Source organism: Podarcis raffonei, chromosome 10, assembly GCF_027172205.1.
Source record: "Podarcis raffonei isolate rPodRaf1 chromosome 10, rPodRaf1.pri, whole genome shotgun sequence".
NCBI classification, from domain to species: Eukaryota; Metazoa; Chordata; class Lepidosauria; order Squamata; family Lacertidae; genus Podarcis; species Podarcis raffonei.
In genome coordinates this window covers 46,264,349-46,285,980 of record NC_070611.1, presented here as the reverse complement: position 1 = coordinate 46,285,980, position 21,632 = coordinate 46,264,349, and the positions used below count along the sequence as shown (strand labels likewise).

The window sequence follows — 21,632 nt, the reverse complement described above, 5'->3', positions numbered from 1 at the left end:
AATGATTGGGACTTACTCTTGGGTAGGTGGGTGCAGGATTGCAGACTAAAGCAAATGTCAGAATATCACCGGCAAAAAGAATTTAAGTTGGGCCCTGGATTTGCTTTTCTCCCTTCCACATCCTTTTTTCCTTTCGTGCTGCGTCCTTTTGACTGCACTAAGCCTGCAGGCAGGGACTGTCTTTGTTTAACGGATTGTATGCCAGTTGCTCTGGGTGCCTTTTTGGCTGGCGAGCAGGTTAAAAACACTCTCGGGTCAACAAGTAAATAATAAAATATGAACTGCTTTCATGCATAACACACCCACCCACCCCACCTCTTAGGACAGAGCTCTCCTGAATTGGCTTAACACAGAACACGTACAAATATAAAGTACAACTTCACATTACAAGAAAATCCTTTAAGAGAGCAGTAAAAGTAACAGGCCAGATAATAATTGAATATATGAATTAAATTTTGATGGTGTGTGGATGTCAGCGTCCCTCTAGTCTTGGCCAAAATAAGAAGTCAGAAGGGCCGAAGTCAGGCTAAAAAAAGCCCTGGAGCGCAGCGGGGCGCGCTTGGCTTCTCCTTCCCTTTTTGGGTCTTCCCACGCGGAGCATGAGACGCGCGCCTCAACCCGCGGCCCTTTGCTGACTTCGCGGCTCCCGCGCAGCGCGTTGCTGGAGGCGAGCGCCGGCCCAGGTGAGGCGAGGCGGGACATGCCGGCTCCTCCCCTCCTCGCTGGGCTCCAGGTGTCGTTGGCAGCTCGGCAGTTGAAGGAGCCGTGGCTGCGGCGGCGGGGCGGCGGGAGAATGGCGGACTCTCAGCTGCTGTGCCTGGACGACGCTCACGTGAACGAGCGGGTCAGCGAGCACCACCCGCGCTACTACTACAGCGAGGAGCAGCGGAGGGCGCTGGAAGTCCTGCTGGCCAAGGGGGAGAAGGCGTACAAGGAGCGCCTGAAGAAGGACCAGCTGCGAGACTTCCTCTCCAGCCGGGAGCTGCAGGCCTTGCGGGGCGGTTGGCGCGCTTACGATGCCCACCTCGAGGGCGGCAAGCCGGTGGTCGGCCCTTCGGGGAAGCCCCTGTCCTTGGCTTACTGGCCCGAGAGGTCCGACACCGAGATCCCACCGCTGGACATGGGCTGGACCAACACTTTCTACCGGGGAGTCAGCCGCCTCGGGCTGTATACGCACCCGCGCAAGGAAGACAACGCGCCTCACGTCAAGCAAGTGGCGCGCGAAATGATCCAGCAGGCGCAGAAGGTGGGTATCTCGCCTGGGAGACCCTCGGAGGCCGCGAGGGGAAGGCGCGCCTCTTCGGAGGCCTCCACAGCCGCCTGCTTCGTGCCTTTAGAAGCGCGGATTAAGGGGGCCGCGTCACTTCTGAGTGTTTTTAGGTGAAAGGGGACTGAAGCGTCAAGAGGAAACTTCTTACTTAGGGCAACGTTCGTTTTCAGCCCTTCAGGACCCAAGGCCGCTTCTCCTTCCGTAATAAACAAGCACTTTCTTCTGCTAACAGGCAACTTTTTAGTTTATTTTAAAGGGTTGCCTTTCTCATAGAATTGTAGAGTTGGAAGGAACCCTGAGGGTCGTCTGGTCCAAGCCCCTGCAAGGCAACGCAGCCCAAGGGACCTCATAGATATGCCTTATTATGGAACGACCCAACTCCACAGGACAAGCCCCAACATGATTTTGTAGTGTCCTGTATTTTGAGTTTTTCATCCAAGAAGTTCCTCCATTATGCCATGTGGATTTCTCCTGCAGAATATAAGCTGCAATCACATGCCCTCTTCAGAGGAAGGGCACTTGATAATAACCATAAATCTACAATCTGTTGTGCTCTCCTCTTCAGGTCACGTTGAAATGAATTACAGGTGTACTAACCAGCCATTGTTGTGCCCTTCCTGCTTACTTTGTTTTATGGCACTTTTATCCCTTACTTCCTCTAATGGGTTTTCCCCATTTCCTTAATACCTCACAACACTTTGTTAGGGTGGGCCTAGAAGTGGCGAGTGGCTGAAGATTATTTAGTGAGCCTGGCTGCGTAGAGACTTGATATTAGGTCTTCTAAGTCCTCACATCCTCACCATACATTTAAAACACTCTTTACTATCAGACTATCACACAGTCATGGCTTTCCTGCAAAGAATCCTGGGAACTGTAGTTTATGGGTGCTGTGAAGTGTAGCTCTGTGAGGGGTAAAATATAGCTCCCAGGATTCTTTGGGGGAGAAACTGGATTATTTGGAGTAAATGATACTCCAGCCAATACACCAAGGACTGCTGGGAAAAATCCAGCAGCTACTCACACATATCTCCGCTGCTTTCTCTGTGTTTTAGGATTGTGGTGCATGTATGTCAAGGCAGTGGCGTAGCGTGGGGGGTGCAGGGGGGGCCGGCCGCACCGGGCGCAACATCTGGGGGTTAGGGGGCGCAAATCCACGGGTTAGGGGGCACAAATTACTTGCCTTGCCCCGGGTGCTGACAACCCACGCTACGCCACTGTGTCAAGGACTGCATCCTTACTTGTTAGTCTTCTATTGGGCCACAGTCTTAGACACACTTAAATACACTGAGTTTAGTGGACTTTATTTTCTTGTAAATAGGCCTAGCCATGAGCAGACTAAGTCATAAGACATTGGTCATAAAAGGCATTTTTTTATATAGGGAAAATCCTGGAAGTTTTGAAGAGCACTGAAGTAAAAGACAGTCTGAGGAAGTGTGAAATATAAAATAGGTTCTAGACAGGAAAACTGGCTGAAATGTCCTCTTTAATAGAGGGCAACTAACAACTTTAAGGGCACCCTGCAAATTACTCAGAAGTAAATATTCCTAGACAATTTGCTTATAGTATGTTTAAGAACTTCCTAAAATTATAATAACTGGTACTTAGAGGAGCCAATTTTAATCATTATGACCTATTTGAAGGCTCTAGATTCTGTTTTGACTTGTATGGCGTTAAAATACCACAAATGAACTTATTATTTCTACTACATTTGTAGTGTTGTTGTTGTTGTTGTTGTTGTTCAGAGTGTCATATGTGGTTCTCCCCACCACCTTTGATATCCCATGAACTCCACTAGACTGAGAGAATAAGTCTGCGACCCTGTGCACACTTACTTCAGTAGATGCTGTTGAATACGATAACACATACTTTCTTCCCTAGAGACACCTGAGTAGAGACTACTGCATTCTGTCAGAGATACTGTACAGTAGTTTCAATATTCCTTCATTAAGCAGGGAATTGAACTTTCTGATCTCCAAGCTCCTTCTATTTATTACAATTCTATTCAAAACACAGAGTGGATTGCACTGGGCCAGGGTCACCCATTGACATTCATGAGTCTGAGCAGGCATTCAAGTCCTGACCTTCTTGATACTAGGAACATAGGAAGCTGCCTTATACCAAGTCAGAACCATTGGACCATTTAGCCTGTACAGTATTGTCTATACTCACTGGCAGCTCCTCTGCCAAGATTTCAGGCAGGAGTCCTTCCAGCCCTACCTGGAGATGCCAGAGATTAAACCTGGGATCTTTTGTATGCAAGGCAGAGGTCTACCACTGAGCTAACCCAATATTCTAACCACTACACTAGAATCATAGAATCATAGAGTTGGAAGAGACCACAAGGGCCATCGAGTCCAACCCCCTGCTAAGCAGGAAACACCATCAGAGCACTCCTGACATGGTTGTCAAGCCTCTGCTTAAAGACCTCCAAAGAAGGAGACTCCACCACACTCCTTGGCAGCAAATTCCACTGTCGAACAGCTCTTACTGTCAGGAAGTTCTTCCTAATGTTTAGGTGGAATCTTCTTTCTTGTAGTTTGGATCCATTGCTCCGTGTCCGCTTCTCTGGAGCAGCAGAAAACAACCTTTCTCCCTCCTCTATGTGACATCCTTTTATATATTTGAACATGGCTATCATATCACCCCTTAACCTCCTCTTCTCCAGGCTAAACATGCCCAGCTCCCTTAGCCGTTCCTCATAAGGCATCGTTTCCAGGCCTTTGACCATTTTGGTTGCCCTCCTCTGGACACGTTCCAGTTTGTCAGTGTCCTTCTTGAACTGTGGTGCCCAGAACTGGACACAGTACTCCAGGTGAGGTCTGACCAGAGCAGAATACAGTGGCACTATTACTTCCCTTGATCTAGATGCTATACTCCTATTGATGCAGCCCAGAATTGCATTGGCTTTTTTAGCTGCCGCGTCACACTGTTGGCTCATGTCAAGTTTGTGGTCAACCAAGACTCCTAGATCCTTTTCACATGTAGTGCTCTCAAGCCAGGTGTCACCCATCTTGTATTTGTGCCTCTCATTTTTTTTGCCCAAGTGCAATACTTTACATTTCTCCCTGTTAAAATTCATCTTGTTTGTTTTGGCCCAGTTCTCTAATCTGTCAAGGTCATTTTGAAGTGTGATCCTGTCCTCTGGGGTGTTAGCCACCCCTCCCAGTTTGGTGTCATCTGCAAATTTGTGCTACTCATATAGTTAAAATTAAACTGTATTCCATAAAAGTATGAGTACTCTGATGTATGTGTTTTGTGGATAGCAGTCTTAGGCCTAAATACTGAGCATGCACTGCTTACTCAGCTTCACATAAGACAGAGTAGTAACACCTCAGACATCCTTTTCCTGGAGACTGTCAGGATTGTGTAGTAAGTATTCTATTCTAATTACACAATTGTTAGTATAGAGTTCTAGATTAATTAATTCATATGAATTTTAAAGGTGTGATCCAATATGCAATTGTATATACAGTACATGAAAATTACTATTGTATCCACCCTTGGGTGTGTAATCTTGTTTTGATTGGTTGGTAGCCAAGCCATATTCAGAGTAGACCCACTGAAATTAATGGACTCAATTTAATCTAATTCCATTTCATTAATCTAATTCCATAACAGAATAAGCAATGGAAGGAGAGAGTTACAGCCCAAGATAGGAAAAGAGGTGGTAAGTGAACACCTAAGTACTTTAAAGGAATTCAAATCTCCAGGGACTGATGGGCTGCACCCAAAGGTACTAAAGGAGCTTGCAGGTGTAATCTCAGAGCTTTTGTCTTTGAAAATTCTTGGAGAATTGGTAAGGCTTAAGAGATAAGTTATTTGCTTTTCAGATCCTGCTGTTTCCATACACAGGTTCAAAAGTGCCAGGTGGAAAGATGGAGCAATAATTTGTTTAGTTATCAAAGAGATCTCAGCAAACATCTTATTCCAAAAATCAGCCAGCCCACATGCTTATATGTGCCACCTGCACAGCAGCCCCTCCAACACTATGAATATGTACCTGGGTGCACAAAGGAGAGCTGTCGTTGAGTAAGGTACTAACCATGTACCAACCTGAAAGAGGGTTACTGAGTTTGTGACTACAAACTTCTGTATGTCCCAACTGGATTTCCACCATAACTTTTGACTCTGGGCCCCAAAAGAGACATTAATAAGGAATTTTATAAGTACAATATAGAGACCAGTGCCTGTGTCATGTCTTTAACTGATTGTTCAAAAGGAGTTCATTACCTAGTGTCATCTCTTTTAGTAGTGGGATGAGAAAGGACCTCAGCTGACAGCCCAGTAGCCAGGGAAAGGTTTTATCACCTCTATATGGTTTCATATCAGCTATAGAAAGGGAACTGTTTCTGTATAATAACTCATTAAGCGACATAGTTTACAGGATTTCCATGACACAATATCCTAAGTTATCCCTTTGATCCTAAAGACTGGATGATACTGTAGTGGTTTAAGCAAGGACAAGCCTGGTGCTAATTAATATCATTGCCCATTTAATCCAAACCTGAAAGGTCATTAGAGAAAACATGCTGGTTATCCATGTCAGGATATAAATTTGTACAAACCTGGCAATGGATATACTATGTTCATGACTACAGTGTATTATTAACTAATTAACTAAGGCCAAAGTGGTGGGACCACCATTGCATCTGCAGTCGTGCCGCTCATTGTGGCCATGGCAGAGGGTAGGGTCGGGACCCAATTGCTGCACCAGCTCCTGGCTGGTGTGTGATGAGGCCTGATGCCATTGTGTGGCAGCACTAAGACAGTCTCAGGATCCAACAAACCCAAAGCTGGCTTAGCCCTGCCCCCTCCTCACTCTTGGAACATGACAGGGAGAGCAGGACTGGGAATTCTCAGTACCTTTCTCTCTGCCTCCTGATTATTTTGATCCTTGTTCAGATTTCCTGGCTTCCTTCTCAAGTGTCATTGGAGGCATTTCCAGAGAGCTTTCATTGTCAGGACCTGAGAGTATTGTTCCATACTTGTTTAGACAAGTGAGGTGCTTTAACTCTTGCTTGTCTCTGCTGGGTCTGTACAGTGGACGGGTCAGTGTAGGCTGTGCCAGACATACTTTGGTTTCTCATGCTTGTTGTTGGCCAGGAGAGTGGAGTTACTTTGCCTTTCCCTAGGACACTGCATGCTTCCAGGGACCTTCTCTGATCTTATAATTGAGACTGAGGAGGCTAGAGTTCTGCTCTGAATGGAAATTCATTTATTGCAGCTAATGCAAAAATAAACTGTATGCCCCAGAAATTTTCAGAAGCCAGTAAATGCAAAGTAAAGTTCATGGAATGAGTTCTTTTCCATTAACTGTGCACCGATGAAGTTTAGTGTTATTAAACCGGTGCTCAGTGAAGCCTCTGTGTATCTCTTGCCACTTCATTAGTAATCAAAATAAACTCGAGATGTCTTACCGTGTCACGTAAGTGGTCTATCTGGCTCAGTTTCCTCTGCACTGATTGGTAGTAGCTCTCCAGGATTTGAGACCAGAAACTTTCCCTCCCCAATCCAGAGGTGCCAGGAGTTGAAGGTGGGACCTCATACATGCAAATCATGTACTTTACCGCTGACATATTTCCCTTCATTGAACTGTGCCATTGCATCTTAAAAATCTGCTTTGTAGCCATAGATACATATATACATAGGTTCCTGCCTGCACATTGAGATTTTAATCAAAGGATTTCTTGGTGTGTCTGCTTTCGAAGTCTGTGAGGTGGGCATTCACAAGAGAGATGGCCTTTTTCAGGGCTGGCCCACCCATGAGGCAAGGTGAGGCGACCACCTCAGGCAGCTGCATCCACGGGGGCAGCAGGTATAGCCTCCAAGGACTGTATTGCCCGTTCCTGCTGCTGGTTGGATCTGTCATCTGTTCAGCAGCGCGCCCCTCCCATGCTGCCTCTACAGTGGCCTGTTGGTCAATAGGAGGTGTTGCTGGTCTTCTTCCATCCTTCTTCCTGATGTAGATCTTCACATACTCCTTATTCCCTGACTGGGAGGAGGCACCATTTTGTGATTTGCTTCAGGAGCCAAAATGTCTTGGGCTGGCTCTGCCTTTTCTGCACTGGCTGCTTGCCTTTGGAACTCCCTTTCAGTAGAGCTGCAGTGGGCAGCTATACTTCAGGCTTTAGGGGAGGCCTTAAAGACTCATTTGTTATCATAAGTAAACCCCACCTGCGATCACTGGATGGAGACTGGAATATTATGTCTGAGTCTGTTTCCACCTTCTGTGAATGCTGTTTTATTGATGGCTTTAGTAAGAGTTTTTATATAGACGCTATGGAATTTTAAAATGGAACACATTAACTCTCAGTATACTAAAGGTTTCCTCTTCAGATTTTTCAGTCTCGGGTCTGCTCATCTGATGCATGACCTTTTGGCTACACAAGTCTCCTGGGAAGCAGACCAGTGGCAAAAAAATGTAGAGGATTTCATGTTACATGAATGTCAGATGCAGCTAATTTTTTCATGGCTTTAAGAATGGATGATTTGTAGATTACAGTCTTAGTGAAGTACTTGCAAAGCATTGGGAAACTGCCTAGAGTCAACTTGGATACCAGGAAAGGTTGCATCCTCCCTTCAACTCTATAATTTTTCCAACTCTTCTCAATTTGTCTTCTGTTGGAAATGGGGCTTAATATTTTCCTCTGAATATACCCTGTCATTTGAAAACCAAGCCCTCTTTCCATCCCCATATTGTTTCTGTCTCTTTCTGCCGCCTGCTCTCCCAGTGCTATATAATATCTACCACTGGAGTAATCATTCTTGCTTGAGCCATAGCAATGCTTTATATTTCAGCCACTGATACACTGGTTTACAGTGTGTTCATTTTAATAATTTCAAAATTTTTTGCTGACTTTAAAAAATGGGAAAATCTCCACCCAGCATTCTGAAGGTGGTTACGTTTAAGAGAGTAATCAGCTTTCTTAATAGGTTGGCATCTGTTTGTCTCGTGAGACAATGGAAGAGTGCGCCTTCAGAAGTGAAGTCAAGCTGTTGGAGAGTTACAGCGCCTGCTCTGGCTGTAGAGACTAATACAGAAGAGACCTGTTTTGTTACAGCTGGGGCAAATGAAGGCGTCCAGTTGTGCTGATGCGGGAGTACTATGGCATTTCTTCTTTCTGCGCTCCTCCCAGCGTTAAAGAGAGCAATCAGCTTTTGTAATAACTGCTCATGTTACCACATCCTAAGGCTCTTCTTTACTCCTATAGAAGTGTTGAGATGTTCGCTGCCATTATCTGTGTTAAAGCGTGAGTCCTATGAGGAAGGTTTGGAGGAGTTGGGTGTGTTTAGCCTGGAGAAGAGATGATTAAGAGGTGATCTGGTAGCTTTCTTCAAATTCATTTTCTGTTGCTCCAGAGGGCAGGAGCCAGCAGGTTCAAATTACAAGGGAATTTTAACTCAACATTAGGAAGAACTTCCTTAACAGTTTAAGCTGCCCTTTAGTGGAACAGATTGCCATAGAGAGAGGTGTACTCTCCCTCGTTAGGGAATTTTAAGCAGAGATGTTGTAGCATTGAATTTCCTTCATTGGCAGGGAGTTATGCTAGAAAACTTGTGAATCTCTTCTACCTCAATGGGTTGTAGCCAGTTCTGTGCAAGAGCATACGGAGTTTCACTCATGCAATGTGACTTCCATTTCGTCTCCTCCTATGCCTCTCCCCCAATCTGCTCTAGAGGGTCCACCAACCCCCTTGAGCTGATTTTGAGGAAGCGGGAAGGGGTTGGAGAGGATAGGACAGTAGTATGTTTTGCATTGTTGGAGTACAGTTCTATGATTATCTTAAGTACAAATGTTACATCACAGAGTTTGTGGAGATAAAATAACTTGGTCTACACTTGTAGGCATATGCAAGTAATTTTTAATCTGAGCTGTTTTGGGGAATTGAGGTATGTTAAGGAATACCATAACAACTGAATATCCTTAAAGAAAAACCTACTGCCATAAACTCACCACAAACAGTCAGGCAGGTGAGACAGAGACCTCCATTCAGATAATCTTCAAAATAATGTTCTGGTGAATTGGGATTCCATTCCCTCTGGTATAGTGCAAACATGCTGCAGAAGGGTACCGTTCTGCAGTGAAGGGGAAGCGGAGAGAGGGAGTGCTGGATTATTTTCATTTGAAATTTGTCTTCCTCCATTTGCTTTTGTTGATTTATCTTCCAGATTATCTGCCAGCCTGTTAAACATACTGACTCCATTATACCTCTTATGAGAGGAATCACCTTTACAAAATGTGTGCTGTTCCACCACCAAGCTCTAGTTAGAGTTGCACATAATCTAGAAAGGCTAAGTAATTTAGCTATGGATACCTTGCAGAATAGTACATTGTTTCTCAGTCCTACGCCCAAATACGTAAAAAGAGATGGTTGTCTTTGTTGTAAGAATCCAGTGGTGCAGGGTACATCAAAACCCCCAGAGCAAAGAAAGAGGGATCCTATTTAATAAGCAGTGTCTGGGCTCTAGGACGCTTTCAAGTTCCAGGGTAATGCATTTCCTCAACAGGTAGTGTATGTAGCAGTGCAGATTGGCCTCTAGGTCTGTAGAGCACCTCCCTGTTTCTCACTTGTTCTTGCTGGCCCTCTATTCTGCTTGTATGGTCCTGTCTTCATTAAGGGGAGTATTTAACAAGTTCCAACCTTTCTGAAACCCAGTTGACCTCCATCAGGATTGGCAGCCCTGCAAGATTTGCGCAGGCAAGACTTCCAAAGAAAATGCCTCTAATTTAGAAGGAGAATGCAGCTAATGGCAATCTGCCCCAAAGCAGGACTAATAAGTAGTGTTGCTAGTATTTGAGTTCAAACAGTTTTTGTAACACAAACTTGTACAATGTATTTTAGATATTAAGGATGGGCCAATATAGCAAAATAGGTGCTCTTTCAAATAAGTATTACTAATCCAAAAATAGTGTAGTTTATCTGAAAAACAAGTGAGCTCATGTGCACTACACTTGGGTATAAGTCACATTGAATTCCACGGGACCTATGCGCACATGTATATAGAACTTCTATAAAAATCCACTTAATGTTACATATCACTACCCAAAGATAGGAAAGAAGCAATTTAAAAACACTTTTTTTGGGGGGGGGGACATACTTTAAAATCTCCACTGCAGTATGGAACCAGCCGTATTCATTTTTGAGGCCTCCACAGGAAGTTCAGACTATCTGTCCATCTAGCCCAATATTGTTTGCTTTGATGAGTAGTGGCTCTCAGTCCAAGTTCTTTTGCATTACATGCTGTCTAATCCTAGGAATTGAACTTGGGATCTTCTACATGCCCAAGCATGTGCTCTACCACTCAGTTATGGACACCTGTATTGGTGGAGCTCATTATTACCATTAACTGCTAAATTGGTCAATTGTGACATTCAACCTCAATGAGAGGGTGAGGACTGTTAAAAAAAGTGGGGGATATTTTGACTAAATCCTGCATTAGGTGTTGACTAGGATTCCTATTAGGCGGATGAATACTAGATTGGGTTTTTGGGAGTGGGTGGGTACGTCACTTCCAGAAAATGGGTCAAATCATTGTGAGAAGTCAGGTCATGCAGTTTAGATGAGAGCAAATGCCGTGTTTTTCAGACACTACTCAACATGGAACACTCAATGAAAACCCTAGGGTGGCTCTGAACAAGAACTAACAAGCTTTCTTGTCTGTTCAGGCAGTAAAAACCACGCTGTCAAATAATGTACTCCTGAATATGTTGAAGCATATGTTTTTCATAGTGTGTAGCGTGTCATGGGTGTATGTGCTAAGCCCTGGTGGCATAAGGACAGAAATCGCTGCCTTATTGCAGTATTGCTTTTTAAAATAACTGCTTGTTCTCTTTCTGTTCGTGGCCAGATCATTGCAGTAGTCATGGACCAGTTCACTGACAGGGACATCTTCCGGGATATCGTAGATGCATCATACAAGCGCCGGATCCCCGTTTATATAATCTTGGATGAAGAAGGCTCTAAATTTTTCCTGGAAATGTGCAAAGGCATGGAGCTGAGTGATTTCTATATCCGGGTGAGCTGATGATGTGCACTGTGATTAATGAGAATCCTAGCTGAGAGGTATCAAAGCACAGTTTTAATATAAATTTTGAGTAGATTGAAGAATTATTGTCTTGATAGAGGACTTGATTCTTTCTTCACCTTCTATTGCCACTGATCACCTAGCCAGGTGTCCCCTCCATCTTCTCTTTGGGCAGTTGGTTCTTCCTGTCTTATGCGTAAAACCTTGCATTTGTCCCTATTGGGATTCATTATTAGTTTTGACCTGGTTCTCCAACTGTTAAGGTCATATTGAATCCCAATTCTGCCTTCTGTGGAATTAGCCATCCCTCCCAGTTTGGTGTCATCAGCAAATTGGATGAGCATCCCTTCAATTCCTTCATCCAAGTCATTTATAAAGATGCTCGATAACAACGGGCCCAGGACAGAAGCCTGCACTTCCCCACTTGTCACTTTTCCATGATGATGAGGAACTATTAATGAGCAGTCTTTTTGTGTGGTTGTTTCACATTTCATGACTTTATGCACATCTTGTTGTTCATTATTTATTTATTTATTTATTTATTTATTTATTTATTTATTTATTAATTATGGAATCAGTCAGTGATTTATTGTATGGTCACAGACCCATTAAAATTATTATAGAATTGTTACGTGACTTACATTGTAAGCAGGGTTGAGCAAAAGTCACTTCTCCACCTTCACTGGAACCTTTGTCCTCCAGTGAAGACGCAGGGAGAATTGTTGTAATCTTAATGGGACTCGAGCAAAGGTTGCAACATTTTCAGATAGTGGAGTACCACTTTATGAGGCAGCCTTTCCATCTTTTCCTTTCCTTTTTAACATGAAAGAAAGGCAAGCTTCTATACTTAGCACCAGCTGCCAGTTGCTTCTAAAATTGTTTCAGAATGGCACTGGGAACAGTGCTAGATGATGGCAGAGTGTGGTTTCCAGCAATTTTGTATGAAAAGAAAGATGGAGGTCCATATGTGCATCAGGATTTATTATCACTGGTTTCAGTGGCCATTGTTTCTGAATAATTTTCCTCAGCATTGCAGCCTTAGCTGCAGTGCTCTGTAATGCTCTGCTATTTGCTTCATTCCCTCTGCAAAAAAAGGTGTGCGGATTCTTTCTTTCTTCAGTTTAAACATTCTCTGTAGATTCCCACAAGTTTTATTGCATGAAGAGGTGCTCTTGCTTTCTTCTAAGACTGAATAGCATCTTTGTTCACTGACTTCCACCTTTATAGATCTGGTCAGCCTTTTGCAATGCATGGTCTCTGATCCTCTGTTCCCCCAACTGTTACATTTGAATGTCCATTGTCTACTTTTGCAGAACTGTTCAGAGGAATGAAGTAAGAACTGTCAAGCACTTTTTATATTCAGCATACTATGGAAATTATTATTGTTGATAATTATCACCACTTTTTTCAGGTACAAAGAACCTTCCCTAAATTAGGGTGTTCCTAATCATGAAGGTTCTCATTCTTCACCAGACAACTACTTTTCCAGGCTCAAACAAGTTTACCTTCCTTCCTTCCTTCCTTCCTTCCTTCCTTCCTTCCTTCCTTCCTTTCTTTCTGAAGACGGTTAAGGAACTTCAGCTGGGTCAGAATTTGGCAGCCAGGTTGTTCACTGTTCGGCAAGATTGTTTGAGCGTATTATACCGATCCTGGCCCAATTGCACTGGCTGCCAATTAGTTTCTGGGCCCAATTCAAAATGCTGGTTTTGATCTATAAAACCTTAAAGGGATCAGGACCAAAACACTCCAAGGGGCAACTCTCGGCATATGAACCTACCCAGACCCTGAAATCATCATCTGAGGCCCTTCTTTGTGTGGCTCCTCGACAAAGGGTCCAGAGAGTGGCAACACATGAACAGGCTTTTTCTGCAGTGGCTCCCTTGTTGTGGAATGTGCCTTCATAACATATCTTTAGGCTCCAGGCAAAAACATTTATCTGTAACCAGGCCTTTGGCTAATTAACATTCTGTGACCTTTTACATGTGTTTGTGGGAGGGGAGGTTATTGGTTTATTTTAATTTCATTATGTATTTTGGGTTCTCATTTTGTCTTTGTATGTTGTGAACTGCTCTGTGATCTTCAGATGAAGGTACTATATAATAATAATAATAATAATAATAATAATAATACTGTGCATTTTCTTTCTGTCAGAATATCCGTGTGCGTTGTGTGACTGGAGCTGGGTTCTACATGCCATCAGGGAAGATCCAAGGCAACTTGGCTACACGCTTCCTGATGGTGGATGGTGAAAAAGTTCTTACTGGATCATACAGGTCAGTTGCTAATTCAGGGTGGGCGTTCCTTTTACATATATAGCTACGCGTGTAACTTTCCCTCTGATAACTGGAACACAAAACGTGTCCTAATCCTTTCGTAACTTAGCTTAATCATTTGTTCCTAGTTTCACACATGAAGTCAGACCTTAGGTTCACCTAGCCCAGAATTGTTCTCACATTGCCTATGTTTCTAAGTAAAAATGCACAAGATTGGGAAGAATGAGAGCAAAGCGGGATGTAGAAGGAGTAAGAAACACAGAACAAAGGTAGAAAGGAAGAGAAGTATGTGAGCAATATGAAGCAGGATTAAGAGGGGAAGAAGGGACATAAGAGAAAAGATATACACAGAAATGACAAAAATGTTTGACTGTCACCTGTCTATCTTCCCAGTACTTTCTCTGCTATGTGCGTCTACAAATTAACCAATGTACTTGGATAATATATATGCTTCCTGATTACTACGACATGTTTTCCTAGATGGTATGAGCTTAGATGTGAGAGGGTAACTGTTTCTGATTGCAGTGCTTTTAACAACAATATCTCTTGTTTGATAGTTTCACATGGACCTCATCCCACATAGACAGAAACATGGTCTTGTACTTGACCGGGCAGCATGTAGAGATGTTTGATATTGAATTCCGTGAACTCTATGCTATTTCGGAGGAGGTCAACCTCTACAAGGAGCTGAACCTTCCATGCCCTTTCCGCCATGGTGTCGGGAGAATGGGATTTTCCTCTTCTACAGTGGCCCGGAAGGCCATCAGCCCAAAGTATGGACTGGTAGTGGCGGTTCCCCCAGGGGAAATGATGCGCTGGGCTTCCCGCCAGAGGCACGAGTCACAAGGGACTCAAGAAGCACAGGAAGAGGAAAGTGAGTCCAATAGGCGACTACAAACTTTTCTGAATGACCTTATCACGGTGGAGCAAGTGCTGCCAGATATTGAGCCTCCACTTGAGGACCTGAACAGAGGAAACCGGAGTCCTCAGAAACTATTTTCCCTATTAAAATCCAAATCCAAATCCAGGGAGTCCATCCGTGACCTCAGGAAAGATGATGTTGCCAATGGGGAAGCTGGTTCCAAACCAGTCAAGAGGTTTGGCAGTGGATTTTTCAGACGGGCCAAGCGGCCACCACCCTTCAATGCTGATGCCAGTTCTATTGCCAGTGATATTGCTGAAGACTTTGTGGTTGTGAAGACAGGAAAGGAAAGCCAGGCTAGCCCTCGCCCTGTCAGCGTCCGTAGTAGTGGGGCTAATTCAGGTAAATAATCCTGGGGAAGACTCTTTATTTTTTGTTTTTACCAACAAAATAGTTACTCTTTCAGGATTTTTCCCCCCAGAAAAGCTTGCCCTTCTCTATTTTGCTTTCAGATCCCCAAACTTCTATACTGGGTGATAGACCAGTCAATGTATGGGCAGAGTGAAAGGAGGGCAGCTATATCAAGTATTAGTATAATCCTGAAGTCTGACACTAACATCGTCTGATAGCTTTGTTTCTAGATGAGTTTAATTTAGGGGGCTAATGGGATAATTTCACATTTCTCTCTCTTTCATAAATTAGGTTCATAAATCAGGTATTTTGATTCCAAGAAGGAAGCTGATTGTCATTCTGTGTTGCGTGAGTGTAATGTAGGTTTATTAGCAAAACTGAGATGCCTCATGCCACTTAACTTTATATGACTGGGAAGAGAGTTGCTGTGACAATCATGGAAGGTATTTGTATTCAAAATGCGCCCCTGGATGCACCAGCCGAGGCTTAAATAGACTCCGCTTATGTTGTTTGACTCTTTCATAAGACACCTTGATGCATTTAATCTGCTATCTTACACTGTTCAAAGGTGAAGGGTGAAATTCTGACGTCTTTGTTTTGTTAATAGCAAAATATTTTATCATGGGGTTGGGAATGAGACATGTCAGAGCAGACAGATCCACTCAGCGTCTAGTGTGTGTGTGTGTGTGTGTGTGTGTGTCTGTTTGTGTGTTTGTGTGTTTGTGTGTTTGTGTGTCTATGTATACACATGTGTCCCTATCCTCTGATGAACAGAACCCCAGTAGAACACACTTCCCTTCCCTGGAGCTCTCATTTGCAGTGTGGTTTGGAGAAGGAAACAAGTGTTTAAAAGAGACTCCAGGTGGTGTTTTTTTCTGCATTTTTCATAACCTCGCATAAATGAGGCAGTATCCTGCCTGTCCCCTAAGCCCGCTGTGCATTCTAGAGGGGGAAATGCTAGCAACAACCATTAAAAGGGTCTCTTGTAATAAGCTAAGCCAGCATTTGTGGAATCTTTATATGAGGCCTTTTGGAATTCCCTTATAACAATTCTTTCTTGTTTATAATTACTGGCTACAGTACGGCTTGCAGTTGTTTAGTCTTCTTAACTTTGGGGGGAGGGAACTAACCTGTGGCCCTTCAGATGTTGATGGACTCCGGTTTCCATCCGCTCCAACCAATAAGGCCCAATGGTCAGAGATGGTGGAAGTTGCAGTGCAACAATTTGACTGGTGGTCAGTTTTGTAGCTTTTAATGACTGAAGTCCTGTAGCTATTAACTACTTCCTCTAAAGCAGACATGGCTAACCCATGGGCAGCATCTGTCCCTCAAAACATTTTTGTGAGTCTCCAACAGCCCCCGCTCCACATCATATGCCAGTTTGGGGATGGAACTGGTTAGTGAAGTTTAAACAACAGCCTTGCTGTGTGTGCCAAGTTGATCAGGCTTGACCTGAAACACTCAGTTTGGGAATCTTCTTTTGCACAAGGAATGCAAGGATACCTGGAGCCTTCCCCACAATTTGGGTTTTCTGCAGATTGCCTTTTGCTCCAATTCAGCTTTGAAGAGTTAATTTTCGCAGGGAAGGCTCTGGAGCAATAAAAAAGTGTGCAGGAGCTTTAAAATGTGCACCATGCTTGGAAAGCGCATAGGAAAAGTAAGTGTGGATAAAGCCCTAAAAGTAAGCTGTTTTGTAGTCATATATCTCGAGAAGCAAAAGTTCTGTCCCATAGAATCCAGAAATTTGATTGACTTTTGAAAACAACATTCTTCTCTGCAAAGATTCAGGTATGAATTGTCTCAGTAATGTTCTCTCCACATGCATGGGAACATCCTCCATTTAGAATAGAATCATAGAATCATAGAGTTGGAAGAGACCACAAGGGCCATCGAGTCCAACCCCCTGCCAAGCAGGAAACACCATCAGAGCACTCCTGACATATGGTTGTCAAGCCTCTGCTTAAAGACCTCCAAAGGAGGAGACTCCACCACACTCCTTGGCAGCAAATTCCACTGTCGAACAGCTCTTACTGTCAGGAAGTTCTTCCTAATGTTTAGGTGGAATCTTCTTTCTTGTAGTTTGGAACCATTGCTCCGTGTCCGCTTCTCTGGAGCAGCAGAAAACAACCTTTCTCCCTCCTCTATGTGACATCCTTTTATATATTTGAACATGGCTATCATATCACCCCTTAACCTCCTCTTCTCCAGGCTAAACATGCCCAGCTCCCTTAGCCGTTCCTCATAAGGCATCATTTCCAGGCCTTTGACCATTTTGGTTGCCCTCCTCTGGACACGTTCCAGTTTGTCAGTGTCCTTCCTGAACTGTGGTGCCCAGAACTGGACACAGTACTCCAGGTGAGGTCTGACCAGAGCAGAATACAGTGTCATTATTACTTCCCTTGATCTAGATGCTATACTCCTATTGATGCAGCCCAGAATTGTATTGGCTTTCTTAGCTGCCACGTCACACTGTTGGCTCATATCAAGTTTGTGGTCAACCAAGACTCCTAGATCCTTTTCACATGTACTGCTCTCAAGCCAGGTGTCACCCATCTTGTATTTGTGCCTCTAATTTTTTTTGCCCAAGTGCAATACTTTACATTTCTCCCTGTTAAAATTCATCTTGTTTGTTTTGGCCCAGTTCTCTAATCTGTCAAGGTCGTTTTTAAGTGTGATCCTGTCCTCTGGGGTGTTAGCCACCCCTCCCAGTTTGGTGTCATCTGCAAATTTGATCAGGATGCCCTTGAGTCCATCATCCAAGTCGTTGATAAAGATGTTGAATAAGACCGGGCCCAAGACAGAACCCTGTGGCACCCCACTAGTCACTCTTCTCCAGGATGAAGAGGAACCATTGATGAGCACCCTTTGGGTCCGGTCAGTCAGCCAGTTACAAATCCACTGAGTGGTAGCATAGTCAAGACCGCATTTGCGTGGGTACAAAAATTTCTCATAGTAAAATAGCAAAAGTCTGCTTTTTGCCACCTTCCATCACAGGCCCAACTTGATGGTCTTCATGCTTCCTGTTAGCAAAACCCATTCACACACAAACTTCATGCATGCCTGTGGTTTCCAAGCAACTACTAAAGCTTGTCTATTGTCCTTGAGAAGTAACTACAGATTCAAGGCTGATTATCTTACAAAAGCTAAGCTTCAAACTAGGTTACAAACACAGCTTTGTTAATAATGAAAGGATAGCATTGAATTTGAGAGGTTTTACACATTTTAAAAAAGTATTATATGTAATAAAGAAAGAATATATCATAAGCATAAATGTCTCTCGCCAGCATTAACTTCCTAGGTTACCAAATACACAAGTTGGCCCTAGTGCGTCTGCTTGTTAGGGCTACCAAGTTACTAAAACCATGTTTCAAGATGCATTTTAATCATGACACTCCCAATGAGTCATTTGTTTTTTAAAAAATGAGTTTAAAATTATTGTTGACTCCAGGGGGGTCTCCTGCTGTGATGGCATGATGCCAGAAGGTTTTTTTGTGGGGCCCCCATATCCCCCTGAAATTTCCATTAAAATTAAATAATAGTCTTTTAAAATTAAATAAAAGATTTGCTGCCTGCTTCCATATAGTCTCCACAGGTGCTGCTTTGTCGAATTTAATATAGAACAATGAATGGTGATGAAATGTTTTCAAATAATGTAGAATGGCTGATGGTAGTGCTTGGGAAGGCAGTTCTTGCCACGGCTGTTTTGACCCTTAGGGTTGACCCTGGGTCAGTGTGGCCCTCAGTCCAAAAAAGATTAGCTACCCCTGCTCTGAAGTTAAATCTGTTCACTGTCTAGCCTATCCTCTAACAGTGGCCATGTAGGATGAAATAGAAGGAGCTGCAGAACCAGCACAAACTGTGGGAGAGGGGAGAGCTGTGCAGTAGTCCGAAGTTTCCCCCCTCCACATCTCACAATCTTTCCAGGCAAACAAGAGGCATAGTCACAGTTTAAGTACCCATTCCAGCCACACTTGTCCTCCAGGCCTGAGCTTTCCTTCTCCTGGATTAGAGACTTTGGTTTAATCTTTGTATTCTGCTTTTCCAACAACAAATGTTGAGCTCAAAGCAGCTCACAATAATCACAGCAGCATTTTAAAAACAAGCATTGCAATCACTAACACCGCAGTATATAAATAAAGCAAACAACAAATTCATCAGAGCAATACAATTCAATAATTGGAATCCCAGAGTTGATACAGGATGTGAAGTTGTCTCAAAATACAATATACACTAAGCCGAACAATTTCAGATACTTCAGTAGGAAGGAACCCACTTAAGGCTGTTGAAACTACTAATCACCACAGTTCAGAATTTGCTCCACTTGCCTTTGCATAAATGTTTTATACTTGCAGCCAGTGCAAGAAAGCACTTTGTGTTTCACTGCCAATGAAGTAATCTATCGCACCTGAGAGACCTATGGCATATAGCAAGCTAAAGTGAGAAGCCAGCCACATGTCATGTATAAATCATTAAGCTGGCTACCAGACCTGGATGGTATTTGAGAAGATGGGAAATTGGGTAACAGGGCATAAGCTGTGCTAATATTTCTAGGTATACATCGAATGGTTATCACTCACAAGACATCATGTAACTAGAGTTTCCCCTATTGGAATATGCATGGGGAGGTTCCCAGCTGTTGAGGAAAGGAAATAGGAAGATGAGGAAACTCTGGTTGGATAGCTTGAGGTTTCTGCCATTCTAGTGTGGAAGCGATGGTCAGAAGCCCCTCCCCCCCTTTTTTTACTGGGGTATAAATTGTAACACCGAAAGTTTATTTACATTTCAGTTTATACATTTTGATATCCTTCTTGGAGATGGGCAGTCTGTTTCTTTTGCGTTGAAATCTGCATAACACAAGACATGCACAGATTCAAACATTGAGTTCACAGCAGAGGAAAAAAATCATTTATCATTTGTAACATTTTATTAAAGTTGACCAGAGGGCATGCAGCAACCCCTAGTGATAAAACTAGAAAATAGCAGAGGCCTGTATGGATATATAATCGAAAGTGAAGGTTATTAAAGCTTTCTGTATGTTGAAATTTTTCATTCTGTGTATGCAGTGAAAAAAGTTTTAGATTGTAGCAATTAGAGCACAAAAAGAACAGCTCAACTCAGGTGCCAAATGAGCAGGTTGATATAGTGTGTGTGGAGGACCAGGGCTGAATCTAAAGCTTAAGTTTTGAACGTGGACCAGTGTCCTGGTACCTATTCAAGTAAATAATGTCTAAATATAAGTCACATGAACAAAGTGGTGCATGTGTGCGCATGCAATGCCTGGTGGAGAGCGCTTCCTGGACTGGTTGCCTTTCTGCCTACTCACCCAGTTAGGGGATTCTCACTGGTATTGTCTGTGGCACACAGAGGGAGGGGGACTGGGGACTGCTTTTCCAGGGCACCAGCTAAAGAGGATGAGAACGGCAGGGGAAAGCTAGGTGGGAAAGCCAAGAGAGGCTACTTCCACCCTTAGCATCTGCTGCCTGAGGTGATTACCTCATTCTTCTTAACTACCCTTAATGTAGTTTGCAATTATCTAAATAATTTTACTTTGAACGAGATGCATTTTAAAAAACGTTTTTGTTAATGTTGCTTCTAATAATGCTGAAAAAAGGAATTGGCCTTCTCAATGGCCTTCATTTGATAACTGTATATATAATATGATGCTTAAATACTGCTTTATTTACAAGAACTGTTCAAATGCATACAAGTCTATAAAAGTATTAGTAATTAAACATGGTGCCTTGGTGGTATCTGCACCTCTGTTAATAATCTCAAAAGACCATATTTTGTGGCGTAACGAAATTTGTAAATTAACTGGGAATAAACAATCGAAATAGTTTGAAAAATGCCTTCACTATGGAAACATTTCTGGAATATGTTTCCTGTGGCTGTGGGTGGGGATCATGAGTTGCAGAAGGGAAAAGGAAAACTGAGAAGGTATGCCTGAATGTGTTAATTTTCTTTTTTAAAAGCACACTTGAAATCTTTTAATTGGAAACATTTGGTTCATTTTCTTTTTTCTGATACAGAAAGAATGAGACCAAGCTCCCCTTCAGGGGACAGAGCCAAACAGTCCAACTGTGTGGTGTCATGATCTGAGGAAAACACGACGGGAAAACTGAGAACCCAAAGAGACAAGTGTGGCTGTGGAATATACAGCTGTGGGCTGATTTCAAATCTACAGTCCCAAGTTCCTCACAATGGTCTGTATCAACACTCTACTGTCAAGGTCGGAGCTGGTACATCCATCTAAAGTGCACATGCAGAGTAAAACACATGACATGGAAGATTCCTATGTGGAGAGGTAGCAGCATGAATTAAATAACAGTGATAAGTGGAGTTTGGAGTTTAAATCTGTGCTGACATACATGTAGGGGTGCTTTCTATTTCTATGTGTTGCTTCTTAAATTTGGTTACAGGCTTAAGAAGAACACGGTTATATTGTTGATAATTGTACTGTACTGCTGTTGATTTTGTGAGTCAGAAACACAAATCAGAGTTAAAAGGTAGAATCCAGAGAAGATGGTCAAAGCTGGGGATTTTGTATGTCTGAGGCAGCATTTCTCAAACATCCAAACATCTCCAATCATCTACACACCTTTAACATTTACTAGATCTTCTGCACCTTCCATAACCTTTTCTGTAATCCTAATGTATGGATAGCCACCATGTGGCAGTGACAAAGACAAGAAGGGGCTGTGGAATTGCTAGAGAAGGTCTGGTGGGCTCATGCTCCCGGCTGTGGCACAGAGTTGGGCCTATGCTCCTGCTTCCTTCTGCTGAGCTACAC

At 43.2% G+C, this 21,632-nt stretch overlaps 1 protein-coding gene across 1 annotated transcript; it reads left to right on the top strand.

Moving 5' to 3' along the window:
* The first annotated feature begins 593 nt into the window (after nt 1–593).
* Nucleotides 594–21,181, top strand: FAM83F (family with sequence similarity 83 member F). Its single transcript, XM_053405746.1, has 5 exons — nt 594–1,246; nt 11,120–11,287; nt 13,448–13,569; nt 14,127–14,833; nt 20,872–21,181. Exons 1-5 carry the CDS (start codon nt 701–703, stop codon nt 20,934–20,936), a joined length of 1,608 nt encoding a protein of 535 aa, XP_053261721.1. The 5' UTR covers nt 594–700; the 3' UTR covers nt 20,937–21,181.
* Nucleotides 21,182–21,632: the final 451 nt, after the last annotated feature.